The sequence below is a fragment of the Salvelinus namaycush genome, unplaced genomic scaffold (genome assembly GCF_016432855.1).
Source record: "Salvelinus namaycush isolate Seneca unplaced genomic scaffold, SaNama_1.0 Scaffold564, whole genome shotgun sequence".
Classification (NCBI taxonomy): Eukaryota; Metazoa; Chordata; class Actinopteri; order Salmoniformes; family Salmonidae; genus Salvelinus; species Salvelinus namaycush.
Window position 1 is genome coordinate 85,146 of NW_024061269.1, and position 17,611 is coordinate 102,756.

A 17,611-nucleotide genomic window follows, 5' to 3' on the forward strand; every position below is an offset into this window, starting at 1 on the left:
AATAGGAGACAGTAACTATGTAGATTATCACCACCAATAGGAGACCGTCTAAAGCAGAATAACTATGTAGATTATCACCACCAATAGGAGACAGTAACTATGTAGATTATCACCACCAATAGGAGACCGTCTAAAGCAGCAGTGTAACTATGTAGATTATCACCACCAATAGGAGACAGTAACTATGTAGATTATCACCAGAGAGGGCTAGGCTCCGTCGCCGTGGTTCAGGAGAGGGCTAGGCTCCGTCGCCGTGGTTCAGGAGAGGGCTAGGCTCCGTCGCCGTGGTTCAGGAGAGGGCTCGGCTCCGTCGCCGTGGTTCAGGAGAGGGCTCGGCTCCGTCGCCGTGGTTCAGGAGAGGGCTCGGCTCCGTCGCCGTGGTTCAGGAGAGGGCTCGGCTCCGTCGCCGTGGTTCAGGAGAGGGCTCGGCTCCGTCGCCGTGGTTCAGGAGAGGGCTCGGCTCCGTCGCCGTGGTTCAGGAGAGGGCTCGGCTCCGTCGCCGTGGTTCAGGAGAGGGCTCGGCTCCGTCGCCGTGGTTCAGGAGAGGGCTCGGCTCCGTCGCCGTGGTTCAGGAGAGGGCTAGGCTCCGTCGCCGTGGTTCCGGAGAGGGCTAGGCTCCGTCGCCGTGGTTCCGGAGAGGGCTAGGCTCCGTCGCCGTGGTTCCGGAGAGGGCTAGGCTCCGTCGCCGTGGTTCCGGAAAAGTAAACACATTTTTTTGTTTTGGTGAGCAGCTGCTATGTTTGCTTCGTTACTCAGGCGCCTATGCTCACACCTGTCTCCATGGCAACGCCATACAAAGTCGATCTACCTCGCTTCTTATTTCACTGAAATAAAAACAATTCAAATGTTTAGTGATAGTTGGGGCTCGGGAAAATAAATGTTTTATTCTGCGTGTGACTGTGTGTGACTGACTGTGTGTCTGCCTGTGTGTGACTGACTGTGTGTGACTGTGTGTCTGCCTGCGTAGCCTCCAGGAGCAGCTGTGTCGTCTGTACCCTCGTCTGAAGGTGTTGGCTTTTGGGGCGAAGCCCGAGATGACCCTCCACACCTACCTGCCCTCCTTCCTGTCCCGGGCCACGCCCCACTGCCCTGATGATATGAAGAGAGAGGTAATACACAAAGCATCCGGGAGGTATTCTGACCCCTTTACTTTATCCACAAAGTTACAGCCTCATTCTAAAATGGATTAAAAAAAAAAAATCCCTCATCAATCTACAAACAATACCCCATAATGACATCACAATACCCCATAATGACATCACAATACCCCATAATGACATCACAATACCCCATAATGACATCACAATACCCCATAATGACAAAGCAAAAACAGGTTTTTATACATTTTTGCAAATGTATTCAAAATAAAAACATACCTTATTTATGTAAGTAGTCTCTTTGCTTTGAGACTCAATTGAGTTCAGGTGCATCCTGTTTCCATTGATCATCCTTGAGATGCTTCTACAACTTGATTGGAGTCCATCTGTGGTAAATTCAATTGATTGTACATGATTTGGAAAAGCACACACCTGTCTATATAAGGTCCGACAGTTGACAGTGCATGTCAGAGTGAAAACCAAGACATTTTGGGGCGGCAGGTAGCCAAGTGGTTTTGGGTCAGTAACCGAAAGGTTGCTAGATCGAATCCCAGAGTTGACAAGGTTTGCACATTTGTGGCCTGCTGGAGGTAATTTTGCAGGGCTCTGGCAGTGCTCCTCCTAATCCTCCTTGCACAAAGGCGGAGGTAGCGGTCCTGCTGCTGGGTTGTTGCCCTCCTACGGCCTCCTCCACGTCTCCTGATGTACTGGCCTGTCTCCTGGTAGCGCCTCCATGCTCTGGACACTACGCTGACAGACACAGCAAACCTTCTTGCCACAGCTCGCATTGATGTGCCATCCTGGATGAACTGCACTACCTGAGCCACTTGTGTGGGTTGTAGACTCCGTCTCATGCTACCACTAGAGTGAGAGCACCGCCAGCATTCAAAAGTGACCAAAACATCAGCCAGGAAGCATAGGAACTGAGAAGTGGTCTGTGGTCACCACCTGCAGAACCACTCCTTTATTGGGGGTGTCTTGCTAATTGCCTATAATTTCCACCTTTTGTCTATTCCATTTGCACAACAGCATGTGAAATTTATTGTCAATCAGTGTTGCTTCCTAAGTGGACAGTTTGATTTCACAGAAGTGTGATTGACTTGGAGTTACATTGTGTTGTTTAAGTGTTCCCTTTATTTTTTTGAGCAGTGTATATAAAGTTATAAAGTTATATATAAAGTTTAAATAGTGTTATATAGAGTTATATAAAGTTATATAGTGTTATAGTATATACACAGTTTTTTTTTTTCTGATAAGAATTAGAAAAGTGTCTAACAAATAACATCAACCAAATGTTTTAAAATAATAATTAAAAGTATTTGTATGGTTAATGGATAGAGTATTGTCATGTCCAATACGTTACCTCTCTCTAGTTGCTCAGCTCTATGACGGAGTGTCTATCTGTGGACCATCAGAGTCTGGGGGTCTGGAGACAGCTCTACACCAAACACTTACCACAGTCCAGGTACAACACACACACACACACCGCTCAGAGTCTAGGGGTGTGGAGACACCTGTCCAGGTGCATACATGTTTTAAGCAACCAATCTGAAGAAGTGTGCTATAATAAATCTGTCTCTTGTCTCTCTCTGTCTCTAGTCTGCTGTTAAACCAATCTGAAGAAGTGTGCTATAATAAATCTGTCTCTTGTCTCTCTCTGTCTCTAGTCTGCTGCTAAACCAATCTGAAGAAGTGTGCTATAATAAATCTGTCTCTTGTCTCTCTCTGTCTCTAGTCTGCTGCTAAACCAATCTGAAGAAGTGTGCTATAATAAATCTGTCTCTTGTCTCTCTCTGTCTCTAGTCTGCTGCTAAACCAATCTGAAGAAGTGTGCTATAATAAATCTGTCTCTTGTCTCTCTCTGGTTTAACAGCAGACTAGAGACAATCTGAAGAAGTGTGCTATAATAAATCTGTCTCTTGTCTCTCTCTGTCTCTAGTCTGCTGCTAAACCAATCTGAAGAAGTGTGCTATAATAAATCTGTCTCTTGTCTCTCTCTGTCTCTAGTCTGCTGCTAAACCAATCTGAAGAAGTGTGCTATAATAAATCTGTCTCTTGTCTCTCTCTGTCTCTAGTCTGCTGTTAAACCAATCTGAAGAAGTGTGCTATAATAAATCTGTCTCTTGTCTCTCTCTGTCTCTAGTCTGCTGCTAAACCAATCTGAAGAAGTGTGCTATAATAAATCTGTCTCTTGTCTCTCTCTGTCTCTAGTCTGCTGCTAAACCAATCTGAAGAAGTGTGCTATAATAAATCTGTCTCTTGTCTCTCTCTGTCTCTAGTCTGCTGTTAAACCATCTACTGAAGTCCTGGAACACTCTGCCACCCAAGGTACAATATAACCATGGTTACTGCCTCTGTCCCATCTCAGTGATGTGTACTGGCTCAGGATTGGCTGGGAGGAAATGAAGTTCATTCTAGGGAAACAATGGCTACATTCAGTTTAGTCTCCATCGTCATATCCAGTCACTTGTAGTCCTTTACATCAGGTCAGTTTAGTCTCCATCATCATATCCAGTCACTTGTAGTCCTTTACATCAGTTTAGTCTCCATCATCATATCCAGTCACTTGTAGTCCTTTACATCAGGTCAGTTTAGTCTCCATCATATCCAGTCACTTGTAGTCCTTTACATCAGGTCAGTTTAGTCTCCGTCATCATATCCAGTCACTTGTAGTCCTTTACATCAGGTCAGTTTAGTCTCCATCATCATATCCAGTCACTTGTAGTCCTTTACATCAGGTCAGTTTAGTCTCCGTCATCATATCCAGTCACTTGTAGTCCTTTACATCAGGTCAGTTTAGTCTCCATCGTCATATCCAGTCACTTGTAGTCCTTTACATCAGGTCAGTTTAGTCTCCATCATATCCAGTCACTTGTAGTCCTTTACATCAGGTCAGTTCAGTCTCCATCATCATATCCAGTCACTTGTAGTCCTTTACATCAGGTCAGTTTAGTCTCCATCATCATATCCAGTCACTTGTAGTCCTTTACATCAGGTCAGTTTAGTCTCCATCATCATATCCAGTCACTTGTAGTCCTTTACATCAGGTCAGTTTAGTCTCCATCATCATATCCAGTCACTTGTAGTCCTTTACATCAGGTCAGTTTAGTCTCCATCATCATATCCAGTCACTTGTAGTCCTTTACATCAGGTCAGTTTAGTCTCCATCATCATATCCAGTCACTTGTAGTCCTTTACATCAGTTTAGTCTCCATCATCATATCCAGTCACTTGTAGTCCTTTACATCAGGTCAGTCTCCATCATCATATCCAGTCACTTGTAGTCCTTTACATCAGGTCAGTTTAGTCTCCGTCATCATATCCAGTCACTTGTAGTCCTTTACATCAGGTCAGTTTAGTCTCCATCATATCCAGTCACTTGTAGTCCTTTACATCAGGTCAGTTTAGTCTCCGTCATCATATCCAGTCACTTGTAGTCCTTTACATCAGGTCAGTTTAGTCTCCGTCATCATATCCAGTCACTTGTAGTCCTTTACATCAGGTCAGTTTAGTCTCCGTCATCATATCCAGTCACTTGTAGTCCTTTACATCAGGTCAGTTTAGTCTCCATCGTCATATCCAGTCACTTGTAGTCCTTTACATCAGGTCAGTTTAGTCTCGTCATCATATCCAGTCACTTGTAGTCCTTTACATCAGGTCAGTTTAGTCTCCATCATCATATCCAGTCACTTGTAGTCCTTTACATCAGTTTAGTCTCCATCGTCATATCCAGTCACTTGTAGTCCTTTACATCAGGTCAGTTTAGTCTCCATCATCATATCCAGTCACTTGTAGTCCTTTACATCAGGTCAGTTTAGTCTCCATCATAGCCAGTCACTTGTAGTCCTTTACATCAGGTCAGTTTAGTCTCGTCATCATATCCAGTCACTTGTAGTCCTTTACATCAGTTTAGTCTCCGTCATCATATCCAGTCACTTGTAGTCCTTTACATCAGGTCAGTTTAGTCTCCATCATCATATCCAGTCACTTGTAGTCCTTTACATCAGGTCAGTTTAGTCTCCATCATCATATCCAGTCACTTGTAGTCCTTTACATCAGGTCAGTTTAGTCTCCGTCATCATATCCAGTCACTTGTAGTCCTTTACATCAGGTCAGTTCAGTCTCCATCATCATATCCAGTCACTTGTAGTCCTTTACATCAGGTCAGTTTAGTCTCCATCATCATATCCAGTCACTTGTAGTCCTTTACATCAGGTCAGTTTAGTCTCCATCATATCCAGTCACTTGTAGTCCTTTACATCAGGTCAGTTTAGTCTCGTCATCATATCCAGTCACTTGTAGTCCTTTACATCAGGTCAGTTTAGTCTCCATCGTCATATCCAGTCACTTGTAGTCCTTTACATCAGGTCAGTTTAGTCTCCATCGTCATATCCAGTCACTTGTAGTCCTTTACATCAGGTCAGTTTAGTCTCCATCATCATATCCAGTCACTTGTAGTCCTTTACATCAGGTCAGTTTAGTCTCCATCGTCATATCCAGTCACTTGTAGTCCTTTACATCAGGTCAGTTTAGTCTCCATCATCATATCCAGTCACTTGTAGTCCTTTACATCAGGTCAGTTTAGTCTCCATCATCATATCCAGTCACTTGTAGTCCTTTACATCAGTTTAGTCTCCATCATCATATCCAGTCACTTGTAGTCCTTTACATCAGTTTAGTCTCCATCATCATATCCAGTCACTTGTAGTCCTTTACATCAGGTCAGTTTAGTCTCCATCATCATATCCAGTCACTTGTAGTCCTTTACATCAGGTCAGTTTAGTCTCCATCATCATATCCAGTCACTTGTAGTCCTTTACATCAGTTTAGTCTCCGTCATCATATCCAGTCACTTGTAGTCCTTTACATCAGGTCAGTTTAGTCTCCATCATATCCAGTCACTTGTAGTCCTTTACATCAGGTCAGTTTAGTCTCCATCATCATATCCAGTCACTTGTAGTCCTTTACATCAGGTCAGTTTAGTCTCCATCATCATATCCAGTCACTTGTAGTCCTTTACATCAGGTCAGTTTAGTCTCATCATCATATCCAGTCACTTGTAGTCCTTTACATCAGGTCAGTTTAGTCTCCATCATATCCAGTCACTTGTAGTCCTTTACATCAGGTCAGTTTAGTCTCCGTCATCATATCCAGTCACTTGTAGTCCTTTACATCAGGTCAGTTTAGTCTCCATCATATCCAGTCACTTGTAGTCCTTTAGATCAGTTTAGTCTCCATCATCATATCCAGTCACTTGTAGTCCTTTACATCAGGTCAGTTTAGTCTCCATCATCATATCCAGTCACTTGTAGTCCTTTAGATCAGTTTAGTCTCCATCATCATATCCAGTCACTTGTAGTCCTTTACATCAGTTTAGTCTCCATCATCATATCCAGTCACTTGTAGTCCTTTACATCAGGTCAGTTTAGTCTCCATCATCATATCCAGTCACTTGTAGTCCTTTACATCAGGTCAGTTTAGTCTCCATCATCATATCCAGTCACTTGTAGTCCTTTACATCAGGTCAGTTTAGTCTCCATCATATCCAGTCACTTGTAGTCCTTTACATCAGGTCAGTTTAGTCTCCATCATCATATCCAGTCACTTGTAGTCCTTTACATCAGGTCAGTTTAGTCTCGTCATCATATCCAGTCACTTGTAGTCCTTTACATCAGGTCAGTTTAGTCTCCATCATATCCAGTCACTTGTAGTCCTTTACATCAGGTCAGTTTAGTCTCCATCATCATATCCAGTCACTTGTAGTCCTTTACATCAGGTCAGTTTAGTCTCGTCATCATATCCAGTCACTTGTAGTCCTTTACATCAGTTTAGTCTCCATCATCATATCCAGTCACTTGTAGTCCTTTACATCAGGTCAGTTTAGTCTCCATCATCATATCCAGTCACTTGTAGTCCTTTACATCAGGTCAGTTTAGTCTCCATCATATCCAGTCACTTGTAGTCCTTTACATCAGGTCAGTTTAGTCTCCATCATATCCAGTCACTTGTAGTCCTTTACATCAGGTCAGTTTAGTCTCCATCATCATATCCAGTCACTTGTAGTCCTTTACATCAGGTCAGTTTAGTCTCCATCATCATATCCAGTCACTTGTAGTCCTTTACATCAGGTCAGTTTAGTCTCCATCATCATATCCAGTCACTTGTAGTCCTTTACATCAGTTTAGTCTCCATCATCATATCCAGTCACTTGTAGTCCTTTACATCAGGTCAGTTTAGTCTCCGTCATCATATCCAGTCACTTGTAGTCCTTTACATCAGGTCAGTTTAGTCTCCATCATCATATCCAGTCACTTGTAGTCCTTTACATCAGGTCAGTGACTACTACTACAGACATGGTATTGGTGTCTACATCAGGTCAGTGACTACTACTACAGACATGGTATTGGTGTCTACATCAGGTCAGTGACTACTACTACAGACATGGTATTGGTGTCTACATCAGGTCAGTGACTACTACTACTTATATAGGAAGGGAGGAGCAAAATGGAGTCGTGATCAGATTTACCACAGGGAGGACCTTGAAAAGTTGAGTAGCAGTGGTCCAATGTTTTACCAGAGTGTACTACAGTCGATGTGTTGGTAGAACTTCGGTAGCATTTCCTCAAATTTGCCTTGTTAAAATCCCCAGCTATAATAAATGCGGCCTCAGGATATGTGGTTTACATAATGTCCAGTGAAGTTCTTTGAGGGCCGTCGTGGTATCAGTTTAAAGGGGAATATACACGGCTGTGACTGTAACCAAATACTTTTCTCTTGGGCGTTAATACTGTCAGCATTTGATTTTGAGATATTCTAGGTCGGGTGAACCAAAAATACTTGTTTCGGTACGTTTTCACAATCACACCATGAGTAGTTTATCATGAAACATACACCCCTGCTTTCTTCCTGGAGAGTTCTTTATTCTTGTCGGCGCAATGTACTGAGAACCCAGCTGGCTGTATGGACGGGGACAGTACATCCAGAGAGCCATATTTTCATGAATCAGAGTATGTTAGTCCCTGATGTCTCTCTGGAAGGAGATCCTCGCCCTGAGCTCATCTAATTTATTATCTAGTATCTGAACATAAACTTTACCATAAACCAAAATAAATATAATTTTTCATGACGTCAAAAACACGTCATGAAGAATACTTCTTAATCTGGTTGTGATCTGGTTATATGACGTCCCGACCAGATTTCAACCAGTAAAAGACGTCTTTATCACATCGTATTCCCACTGGGACTAGTTTCATCTGGACAAATAAACGGTTGCTTAGCAACCGGACAACAATGTGATCTGTGGAGAGAAAAATAGTTCCAGTATTTGGAGGATAGCTGTGAGGGTTTATCGAATCAGGACCAAATCCTCAGATCTAAGTCATTAATAACAGAATGGTCTTTTTTTCAATCTTCAAATGTAAAACAGTCTCTTTGGCAAATGACACAGTAGGACCTTAGTCCAGGACTAAGACGGGGCCTGAAGTAGGACCTTAGTCCAGGACTAAGACGGGGCCTGAAGTAGGACCTTAGTCCAGGACTAAGACGGGGCCTGAAGTAGGACCTTAGTCCAGGGCTAAGACGAGGCCTGAAGTAGGACCTTAGTCCAGGGCTAAGACGGGGCCTGAAGTAAGACCTTAGTCCAGGGCTAAGACGGGGCCTGTAGTAGGACCTTAGTCCAGGACTAAGACGGGGCCTGTAGTAGGACCTTAGTCCAGGACTAAGACGAGGCCTGTAGTAGGCCCTTAGTCCAGGGCTAAGACGAGGCCTGTAGTAGGACCTTAGTCCAGGACTAAGGCGAGGCCTGAAGTAGGACCTTAGTCCAGGGCTAAGACGAGGCCTGTAGTAGGACCTTAGTCCAGGACTAAGACGGGGCCTGAAGTAGGACCTTAGTCCAGGACTAAGACGGGGCCTGAAGTAGGACCTTAGTCCAGGACTAAGACGGGGCCTGAAGTAGGACCTTAGTCCAGGACTAAGACGGGGCCTGAAGTAGGACCTTAGTCCAGGACTAAGACGGGGCCTGAAGTAGGACCTTAGTCCAGGACTAAGACGGGGCCTGAAGTAGGACCTTAGTCCAGGACTAAGACGGGGCCTGAAGTAGGACCTTAGTCCAGGACTAAGACGGGGCCTGTAGTAGGACCTTAGTCCAGGACTAAGACGGGGCCTGTAGTAGGACCTTAGTCCAGGACTAAGACGGGGCCTGTAGTAGGACCTTAGTCCAGGACTAAGACGGGGCCTGTAGTAGGACCTTAGTCCAGGACTAAGACGGGGCCTGTAGTAGGACCTTAGTCCAGGACTAAGACGGGGCCTGTAGTAGGACCTTAGTCCAGGACTAAGACGGGGCCTGTAGTAGGACCTTAGTCCAGGGCTAAGACGGGGCCTGTAGTAGGACCTTAGTCCAGGGCTAAGACGAGGCCTGTAGTAGGCCCTTAGTCCAGGGCTAAGACGAGGCCTGTAGTAGGCCCTTAGTCCAGGGCTAAGACGAGGCCTGTAGTAGGCCCTTAGTCCAGGGCTAAGGCGAGGCCTGTAGTAGGCCCTTAGTCCAGGGCTAAGGCGAGGCCTGAAGTAGGACCTTAGTCCAGGGCTAAGACGGGGCCTGTAGTAGGACCTTAGTCCAGGACTAAGACGGGGCCTGTAGTAGGACCTTAGTCCAGGACTAAGACGGGGCCTGAAGTAGGACCTTAGTCCAGGACTAAGACGGGGCCTGAAGTAGGACCTTAGTCCAGGACTAAGACGGGGCCTGAAGTAGGACCTTAGTCCAGGACTAAGACGGGGCCTGAAGTAGGACCTTAGTCCAGGACTAAGACGGGGCCTGAAGTAGGACCTTAGTCCAGGACTAAGACGGGGCCTGAAGTAGGACCTTAGTCCAGGACTAAGACGGGGCCTGTAGTAGGACCTTAGTCCAGGACTAAGACGGGGCCTGTAGTAGGACCTTAGTCCAGGACTAAGACGGGGCCTGTAGTAGGACCTTAGTCCAGGACTAAGACGGGGCCTGTAGTAGGACCTTAGTCCAGGACTAAGACGGGGCCTGTAGTAGGACCTTAGTCCAGGACTAAGACGGGGCCTGTAGTAGGACCTTAGTCCAGGACTAAGACGGGGCCTGTAGTAGGACCTTAGTCCAGGACTAAGACGGGGCCTGTAGTAGGACCTTAGTCCAGGACTAAGACGGGGCCTGTAGTAGGACCTTAGTCCAGGGCTAAGACGGGGCCTGTAGTAGGCCCTTAGTCCAGGGCTAAGACGGGGCCTGTAGTAGGCCCTTAGTCCAGGGCTAAGACGAGGCCTGTAGTAGGCCCTTAGTCCAGGGCTAAGACGAGGCCTGTAGTAGGCCCTTAGTCCAGGGCTAAGGCGAGGCCTGAAGTAGGCCCTTAGTCCAGGGCTAAGACGGGGCCTGAAGTAGGACCTTAGTCCAGGACTAAGACGGGGCCTGAAGTAGGACCTTAGTCCAGGACTAAGACGGGGCCTGAAGTAGGACCTTAGTCCAGGACTAAGACGGGGCCTGAAGTAGGACCTTAGTCCAGGACTAAGACGGGGCCTGAAGTAGGACCTTAGTCCAGGACTAAGACGGGGCCTGAAGTAGGACCTTAGTCCAGGACTAAGACGGGGCCTGAAGTAGGACCTTAGTCCAGGACTAAGACGGGGCCTGAAGTAGGACCTTAGTCCAGGACTAAGACGGGGCCTGAAGTAGGACCTTAGTCCAGGACTAAGACGGGGCCTGTAGTAGGACCTTAGTCCAGGACTAAGACGGGGCCTGTAGTAGGACCTTAGTCCAGGACTAAGACGGGGCCTGTAGTAGGACCTTAGTCCAGGACTAAGACGGGGCCTGAATTAGGACCTTAGTCCAGGACTAAGACGGGGCCTGTAGTAGGACCTTAGTCCAGGACTAAGACGGGGCCTGTAGTAGGACCTTAGTCCAGGACTAAGACGGGGCCTGTAGTAGGCCCTTAGTCCAGGGCTAAGACGAGGCCTGTAGTAGGCCCTTAGTCCAGGGCTAAGACGGGGCCTGAAGTAGGACCTTAGTCCAGGGCTAAGACGGGGCCTGAAGTAGGACCTTAGTCCAGGACTAAGACGGGGCCTGAAGTAGGCTACAAGGAGTGGAACGTTAGCTAAACAGACTGGTACGCAGACTAGGTTAGGGCTGCTGGTCCGCCACTGCTGGAAGTGGAGCGATAAGACTTGGTTTTTATTGAAATTGTGTTGTATTATAGTTTGTTAATAAAGCTTTATTGTGTTTTATTATAGTTTGTTAATAAAGCTTTATTGTGTTGTATTATAGTTTGTTAATAAAGCTTTATTGTGTTGTATTATAGTTTGTTAATAAAGCTTTATTGTGTTGTATTATAGTTTGTTAATAAAGCTTTATTGTGTTGTATTATAGTTTGTTAATAAAGCTTTATTGTGTTGTATTATAGTTTGTTAATAAAGCTTTATTGTGTTGTATTATAGTTTGTTAATAAAGCTTTATTGTGTTGTATTATAGTTTGTTAATAAAGCTTTATTGTGTTTCTGGTAGCTGCGCGGTTCGCTGCAGGAGACGGTCCAGTCATTCAGAGTGACCAATGAGGAGCTGAGAGACACGGCTAACTCTACTGACCTACAGGACTGTAACAAGCTCTGTCACGTGAGATACAACACTTCATTTACAAACAGAAATCACAAAGCAGAAACCTTCCAAATGCCTTTAAAAAGGTCTAAAAGCTTTTAGGAAACATTTAAATAAGACTAGCACTCCCCTTCTAATTCTACTGCCCCTGCTCGCTTCCCCTCTACCTCCTCTACCTGTCCTCTCTCCTACCTGTCCACCTCCTCTCTCCACCACCTCTCCTCTCTCTTCTGTCCGTAGTGTCTCCAGTTGAAGATGTTAGGACGAGGGTTCCCCTGGTCCAGACTCTTCATGGCTTTACTGGTGTTTGCTGCCGGGTTCATAACACACGACATCCGATCACGTGGCTCCTTCACAGGTACACACACACTCACACTCACATGTACCAACACACACACACACACAGTTCCTATGCAACTGTAAACCAATCTGACTGTGTGTGTGTGTGTGTAGACTCCACCACAGCAAGCTATCTCCACAGTTCAGGGGTGATGGGCGTGTCTCAACAGGCCTGGAGCAAAGTCACTCTCTACTCACAACAGGGCTTCAGGTAACCTTTGACCCCTGACTAACCCAGAGCTGGGAAATCATGTTTGCTCATCAGCATATCTCTGAGGACGGGCCGTATTTAGAAATGACTTCAAAATGTATTTGTCGGTCAGTTATTTAAAAATATACGTCCATTATCATTTGTGCTCTTTCAGGTTTTAGACATTCTGTGTGGAGACTGAAGTCATTTTTTGTATCCAAAATAACAATGACCTTGGAATAATTTTGTCCCGTGTGTGTAGCTGGCTGGACACCAACACTCCCTACTACTACTCGGAGTGTGTTCGTGTGTTGAGTCCGGTACTGGAGCAGAACTGGGAGAGAACTAAAGCTGCTGCCATCTACATCTCACGACTCACAACACAACTCATTGACTGGATCTATCACAGCACACCCCTACTATTACAATGGGTAAGACACATTGTTGTATTGTTTGGTGGTGGTGAATGTGGTGATACCGTTTGGTGTTGATACCGTTTGGTGGTGGTGATACCGTTTGGTGGTGGTGATACCGTTTGGTGGTGTTGATACCGTTTGGTGGTGGTGATACCGTTTGGTGGTGGTGATACCGTTTGGTGGTGGTGATACCGTTTGGTGGTGGTGATACCGTTTGGTGGTGGTGATACCGTTTGGTGGTGGTGATACCGTTTGGTGGTGGTGATACCGTTTGGTGGTGGTGATACCGTTTGGTGGTGGTGATACCGTTTGGTGGTGGTGATACCGTTTGGTGGTAAATGTTAAAGGGATACTTCAGGATTTTGGCGATGAAGCTCTCCATATATTTCCCCAGTCTGATTTCATGGAGACCAATTAGAATGTCTCAGCATCCAGTATGAAGGACATTGGAGGTAGTTTTGCGAGGTAATGTTAACTAGTGTTAGCCAAATGACTGGAAGTCTACCAGAACATTCCATACACTTCCAGTCATTGCACTGACCTGTTCAACTCTGACCCCCACTGGTGGCAATTTCTAAACGACACAGAATATTGTGTACTACCCTCACATTACACAGAATATTGTGTACTATTCTCACATGACACAGAATATTGTGTACTACCCTCACATGACACAGAATATTGTGTACTACCCTCACATGACACAGAATATTGTATACTATTCTCACATGACACAGAATATTGTATACTATTCTCACATGACACAGAATATTGTATATTTGTATACTAAGTACATTTCTGTTTAAAAACGTCCTACCAACACATGCTGTGGGATTCTGAAACAATGTGACTAATACTGTTCCAAAAGTTGTTTTTTTTTTAAATTAAATTAAATAATCTCTGGGGACCTAGATAACAATGGTATGAAGGAGGACATCTGACTCTGGGGACCTAGATAACAATGGTATGAAGGAGGACATCTGACTGGGGACCTAGATAACAATGGTATGAAGGAGGACATCTGACTCTGGGGACCTAGATAACAATGGTATGAAGGAGGACATCTGACTCTGGGGACATAGATAACAATGGTATGAAGGAGGACATCTGACTCTGGGGACCTAGATAACAATGGTATGAAGGAGGACATCTGACTGGGGACCTAGATAACAATGGTATGAAGGAGGACATCTGACTGGGGACCTAGATAACAATGGTATGAAGGAGGACATCTGACTGGGGACCTAGATAACAATGGTATGAAGGAGGACATCTGACTCTGGGGACCTAGATAACAATGGTATGAAGGAGGACATCTGACTCTGGGGACCTAGATAACAATGGTATGAAGGAGGACATCTGACTCTGGGGACCTAGATAACAATGGTATGAAGGAGGACATCTGACTCTGGGGACCTAGATAACAATGGTATGAAGGAGGACATCTGACTCTGGGGACCTAGATAACAATGGTATGAAGGAGGACATCTGACTGGGGACCTAGATAACAATGGTATGAAGGAGGACATCTGACTGGGGACCTAGATAACAATGGTATGAAGGAGGACATCTGACTCTGGGGACCTAGATAACAATGGTATGAAGGAGGACATCTGACTCTGGGGACCTAGATAACAATGGTATGAAGGAGGACATCTGACTCTGGGGACCTAGATAACAATGGTATGAAGGAGGATATCTGACTGGGGACCTAGATAACAATGGTATGAAGGAGGACATCTGACTCTGGGGACCTAGATAACAATGGTATGAAGGAGGACATCTGACTCTGGGGACCTAGATAACAATGGTATGAAGGAGGACATCTGACTGGGGACCTAGATAACAATGGTATGAAGGAGGACATCTGACTGGGGACCTAGATAACAATGGTATGAAGGAGGACATCTGACTGGGGACCTAGATAACAATGGTATGAAGGAGGACATCTGACTGGGGACCTAGATAACAATGGTATGAAGGAGGACATCTGACTCTGGGGACCTAGATAACAATGGTATGAAGGAGGACATCTGACTCTGGGGACCTAGATAACAATGGTATGAAGGAGGACATCTGACTCTGGGGACCTAGATAACAATGGTATGAAGGAGGACATCTGACTGGGGACCTAGATAACAATGGTATGAAGGAGGACATCTGACTGGAGACCTAGATAACAATGGTATGAAGGAGGACATCTGACTCTGGGGACCTAGATAACAATGGTATGAAGGAGGACATCTGACTGGGGACCTAGATAACAATGGTATGAAGGAGGACATCTGACTGGGGACCTAGATAACAATGGTATGAAGGAGGACATCTGACTGGGGACCTAGATAACAATGGTATGAAGGAGGACATCTGACTGGGGACCTAGATAACAATGGTATGAAGGAGGACATCTGACTGGGGACCTAGATAACAATGGTATGAAGGAGGACATCTGACTCTGGGGACCTAGATAACAATGGTATGAAGGAGGACATCTGACTCTGGGGACCTAGATAACAATGGTATGAAGGAGGACATCTGACTCTGGGGACCTAGATAACAATGGTATGAAGGAGGACATCTGACTCTGGGGACCTAGATAACAATGGTATGAAGGAGGACATCTGACTCTGGGGACCTAGATAACAATGGTATGAAGGAGGACATCTGACTCTGGGGACCTAGATAACAATGGTATGAAGGAGGACATCTGACTCTGGGGACCTAGATAACAATGGTATGAAGGAGGACATCTGACTGGGGACCTAGATAACAATGGTATGAAGGAGGACATCTGACTGGGGACCTAGATAACAATGGTATGAAGGAGGACATCTGACTGGGGACCTAGATAACAATGGTATGAAGGAGGACATCTGACTCTGGGGACCTAGATAACAATGGTATGAAGGAGGACATCTGACTCTGGGGACCTAGATAACAATGGTATGAAGGAGGACATCTGACTCTGGGGACCTAGATAACAATGGTATGAAGGAGGACATCTGACTCTGGGGACCTAGATAACAATGGTATGAAGGAGGACATCTGACTGGGGACCTAGATAACAATGGTATGAAGGAGGACATCTGACTGGAGACCTAGATAACAATGGTATGAAGGAGGACATCTGACTCTGGGGACATAGATAACAATGGTATGAAGGAGGACATCTGACTGGGGACCTAGATAACAATGGTATGAAGGAGGACATCTGACTCTGGGGACCTAGATAACAATGGTATGAAGGAGGACATCTGACTCTGGGGACCTAGATAACAATGGTATGAAGGAGGACATCTGACTGGGGACCTAGATAACAATGGTATGAAGGAGGACATCTGACTCTGGGGACCTAGATAACAATGGTATGAAGGAGGACATCTGACTCTGGGGACCTAGATAACAATGGTATGAAGGAGGACATCTGACTGGGGACCTAGATAACAATGGTATGAAGGAGGACATCTGACTCTGGGGACCTAGATAACAATGGTATGAAGGAGGACATCTGACTCTGGGGACCTAGATAACAATGGTATGAAGGAGGACATCTGACTCTGGGGACCTAGATAACAATGGTATGAAGGAGGACATCTGACTGGGGACCTAGATAACAATGGTATGAAGGAGGACATCTGACTGGAGACCTAGATAACAATGGTATGAAGGAGGACATCTGACTCTGGGGACCTAGATAACAATGGTATGAAGGAGGACATCTGACTGGGGACCTAGATAACAATGGTATGAAGGAGGACATCTGACTGGGGACCTAGATAACAATGGTATGAAGGAGGACATCTGACTGGGGACCTAGATAACAATGGTATGAAGGAGGACATCTGACTGGGGACCTAGATAACAATGGTATGAAGGAGGACATCTGACTGGGGACCTAGATAACAATGGTATGAAGGAGGACATCTGACTCTGGGGACCTAGATAACAATGGTATGAAGGAGGACATCTGACTCTGGGGACCTAGATAACAATGGTATGAAGGAGGACATCTGACTCTGGGGACCTAGATAACAATGGTATGAAGGAGGACATCTGACTCTGGGGACCTAGATAACAATGGTATGAAGGAGGACATCTGACTCTGGGGACCTAGATAACAATGGTATGAAGGAGGACATCTGACTCTGGGGACCTAGATAACAATGGTATGAAGGAGGACATCTGACTGGGGACCTAGATAACAATGGTATGAAGGAGGACATCTGACTCTGGGGACCTAGATAACAATGGTATGAAGGAGGACATCTGACTCTGGGGACCTAGATAACAATGGTATGAAGGAGGACATCTGACTCTGGGGACCTAGATAACAATGGTATGAAGGAGGACATCTGACTCTGGGGACCTAGATAACAATGGTATGAAGGAGGACATCTGACTGGGGACCTAGATAACAATGGTATGAAGGAGGACATCTGACTGGGGACCTAGATAACAATGGTATGAAGGAGGACATCTGACTGGGGACCTAGATAACAATGGTATGAAGGAGGACATCTGACTCTGGGGACCTAGATAACAATGGTATGAAGGAGGACATCTGACTCTGGGGACCTAGATAACAATGGTATGAAGGAGGACATCTGACTGGGGACCTAGATAACAATGGTATGAAGGAGGACATCTGACTCTGGGGACCTAGATAACAATGGTATGAAGGAGGACATCTGACTCTGGGGACCTAGATAACAATGGTATGAAGGAGGACATCTGACTCTGGGGACCTAGATAACAATGGTATGAAGGAGGACATCTGACTCTGGGGACCTAGATAACAATGGTATGAAGGAGGACATCTGACTGGGGACCTAGATAACAATGGTATGAAGGAGGACATCTGACTGGAGACCTAGATAACAATGGTATGAAGGAGGACATCTGACTCTGGGGACATAGATAACAATGGTATGAAGGAGGACATCTGACTGGGGACCTAGATAACAATGGTATG

The 17,611-nt window shown here is 45.5% G+C and overlaps 1 protein-coding gene across 4 annotated transcripts in view; it reads left to right on the forward strand.

The window, feature by feature from the left end:
- tmem214 (transmembrane protein 214) overlaps nucleotides 1-17,611 on the forward strand; it is a 74,686-nt gene that overhangs the window by 48,663 nt on the left and 8,412 nt on the right. For all 4 annotated transcript variants that reach the window (XR_005475961.1, XR_005475962.1, XR_005475960.1 and 1 more), the window contains exons 9-15: nucleotides 968-1,109; nucleotides 2,471-2,562; nucleotides 3,377-3,425; nucleotides 11,605-11,712; nucleotides 11,935-12,052; nucleotides 12,148-12,244; nucleotides 12,486-12,654. Coding sequence is in view for 1 of the 4 variants with exons in the window: in XM_038986723.1 (XP_038842651.1) it covers nucleotides 968-1,109; nucleotides 2,471-2,562; nucleotides 3,377-3,425; nucleotides 11,605-11,712; nucleotides 11,935-12,052; nucleotides 12,148-12,244; nucleotides 12,486-12,654 (775 nt within the window). In the remaining 3 variants the exon portion in view is untranslated. The remainder of the gene's footprint in view (nucleotides 1-967; nucleotides 1,110-2,470; nucleotides 2,563-3,376; nucleotides 3,426-11,604; nucleotides 11,713-11,934; nucleotides 12,053-12,147; nucleotides 12,245-12,485; nucleotides 12,655-17,611) is intronic.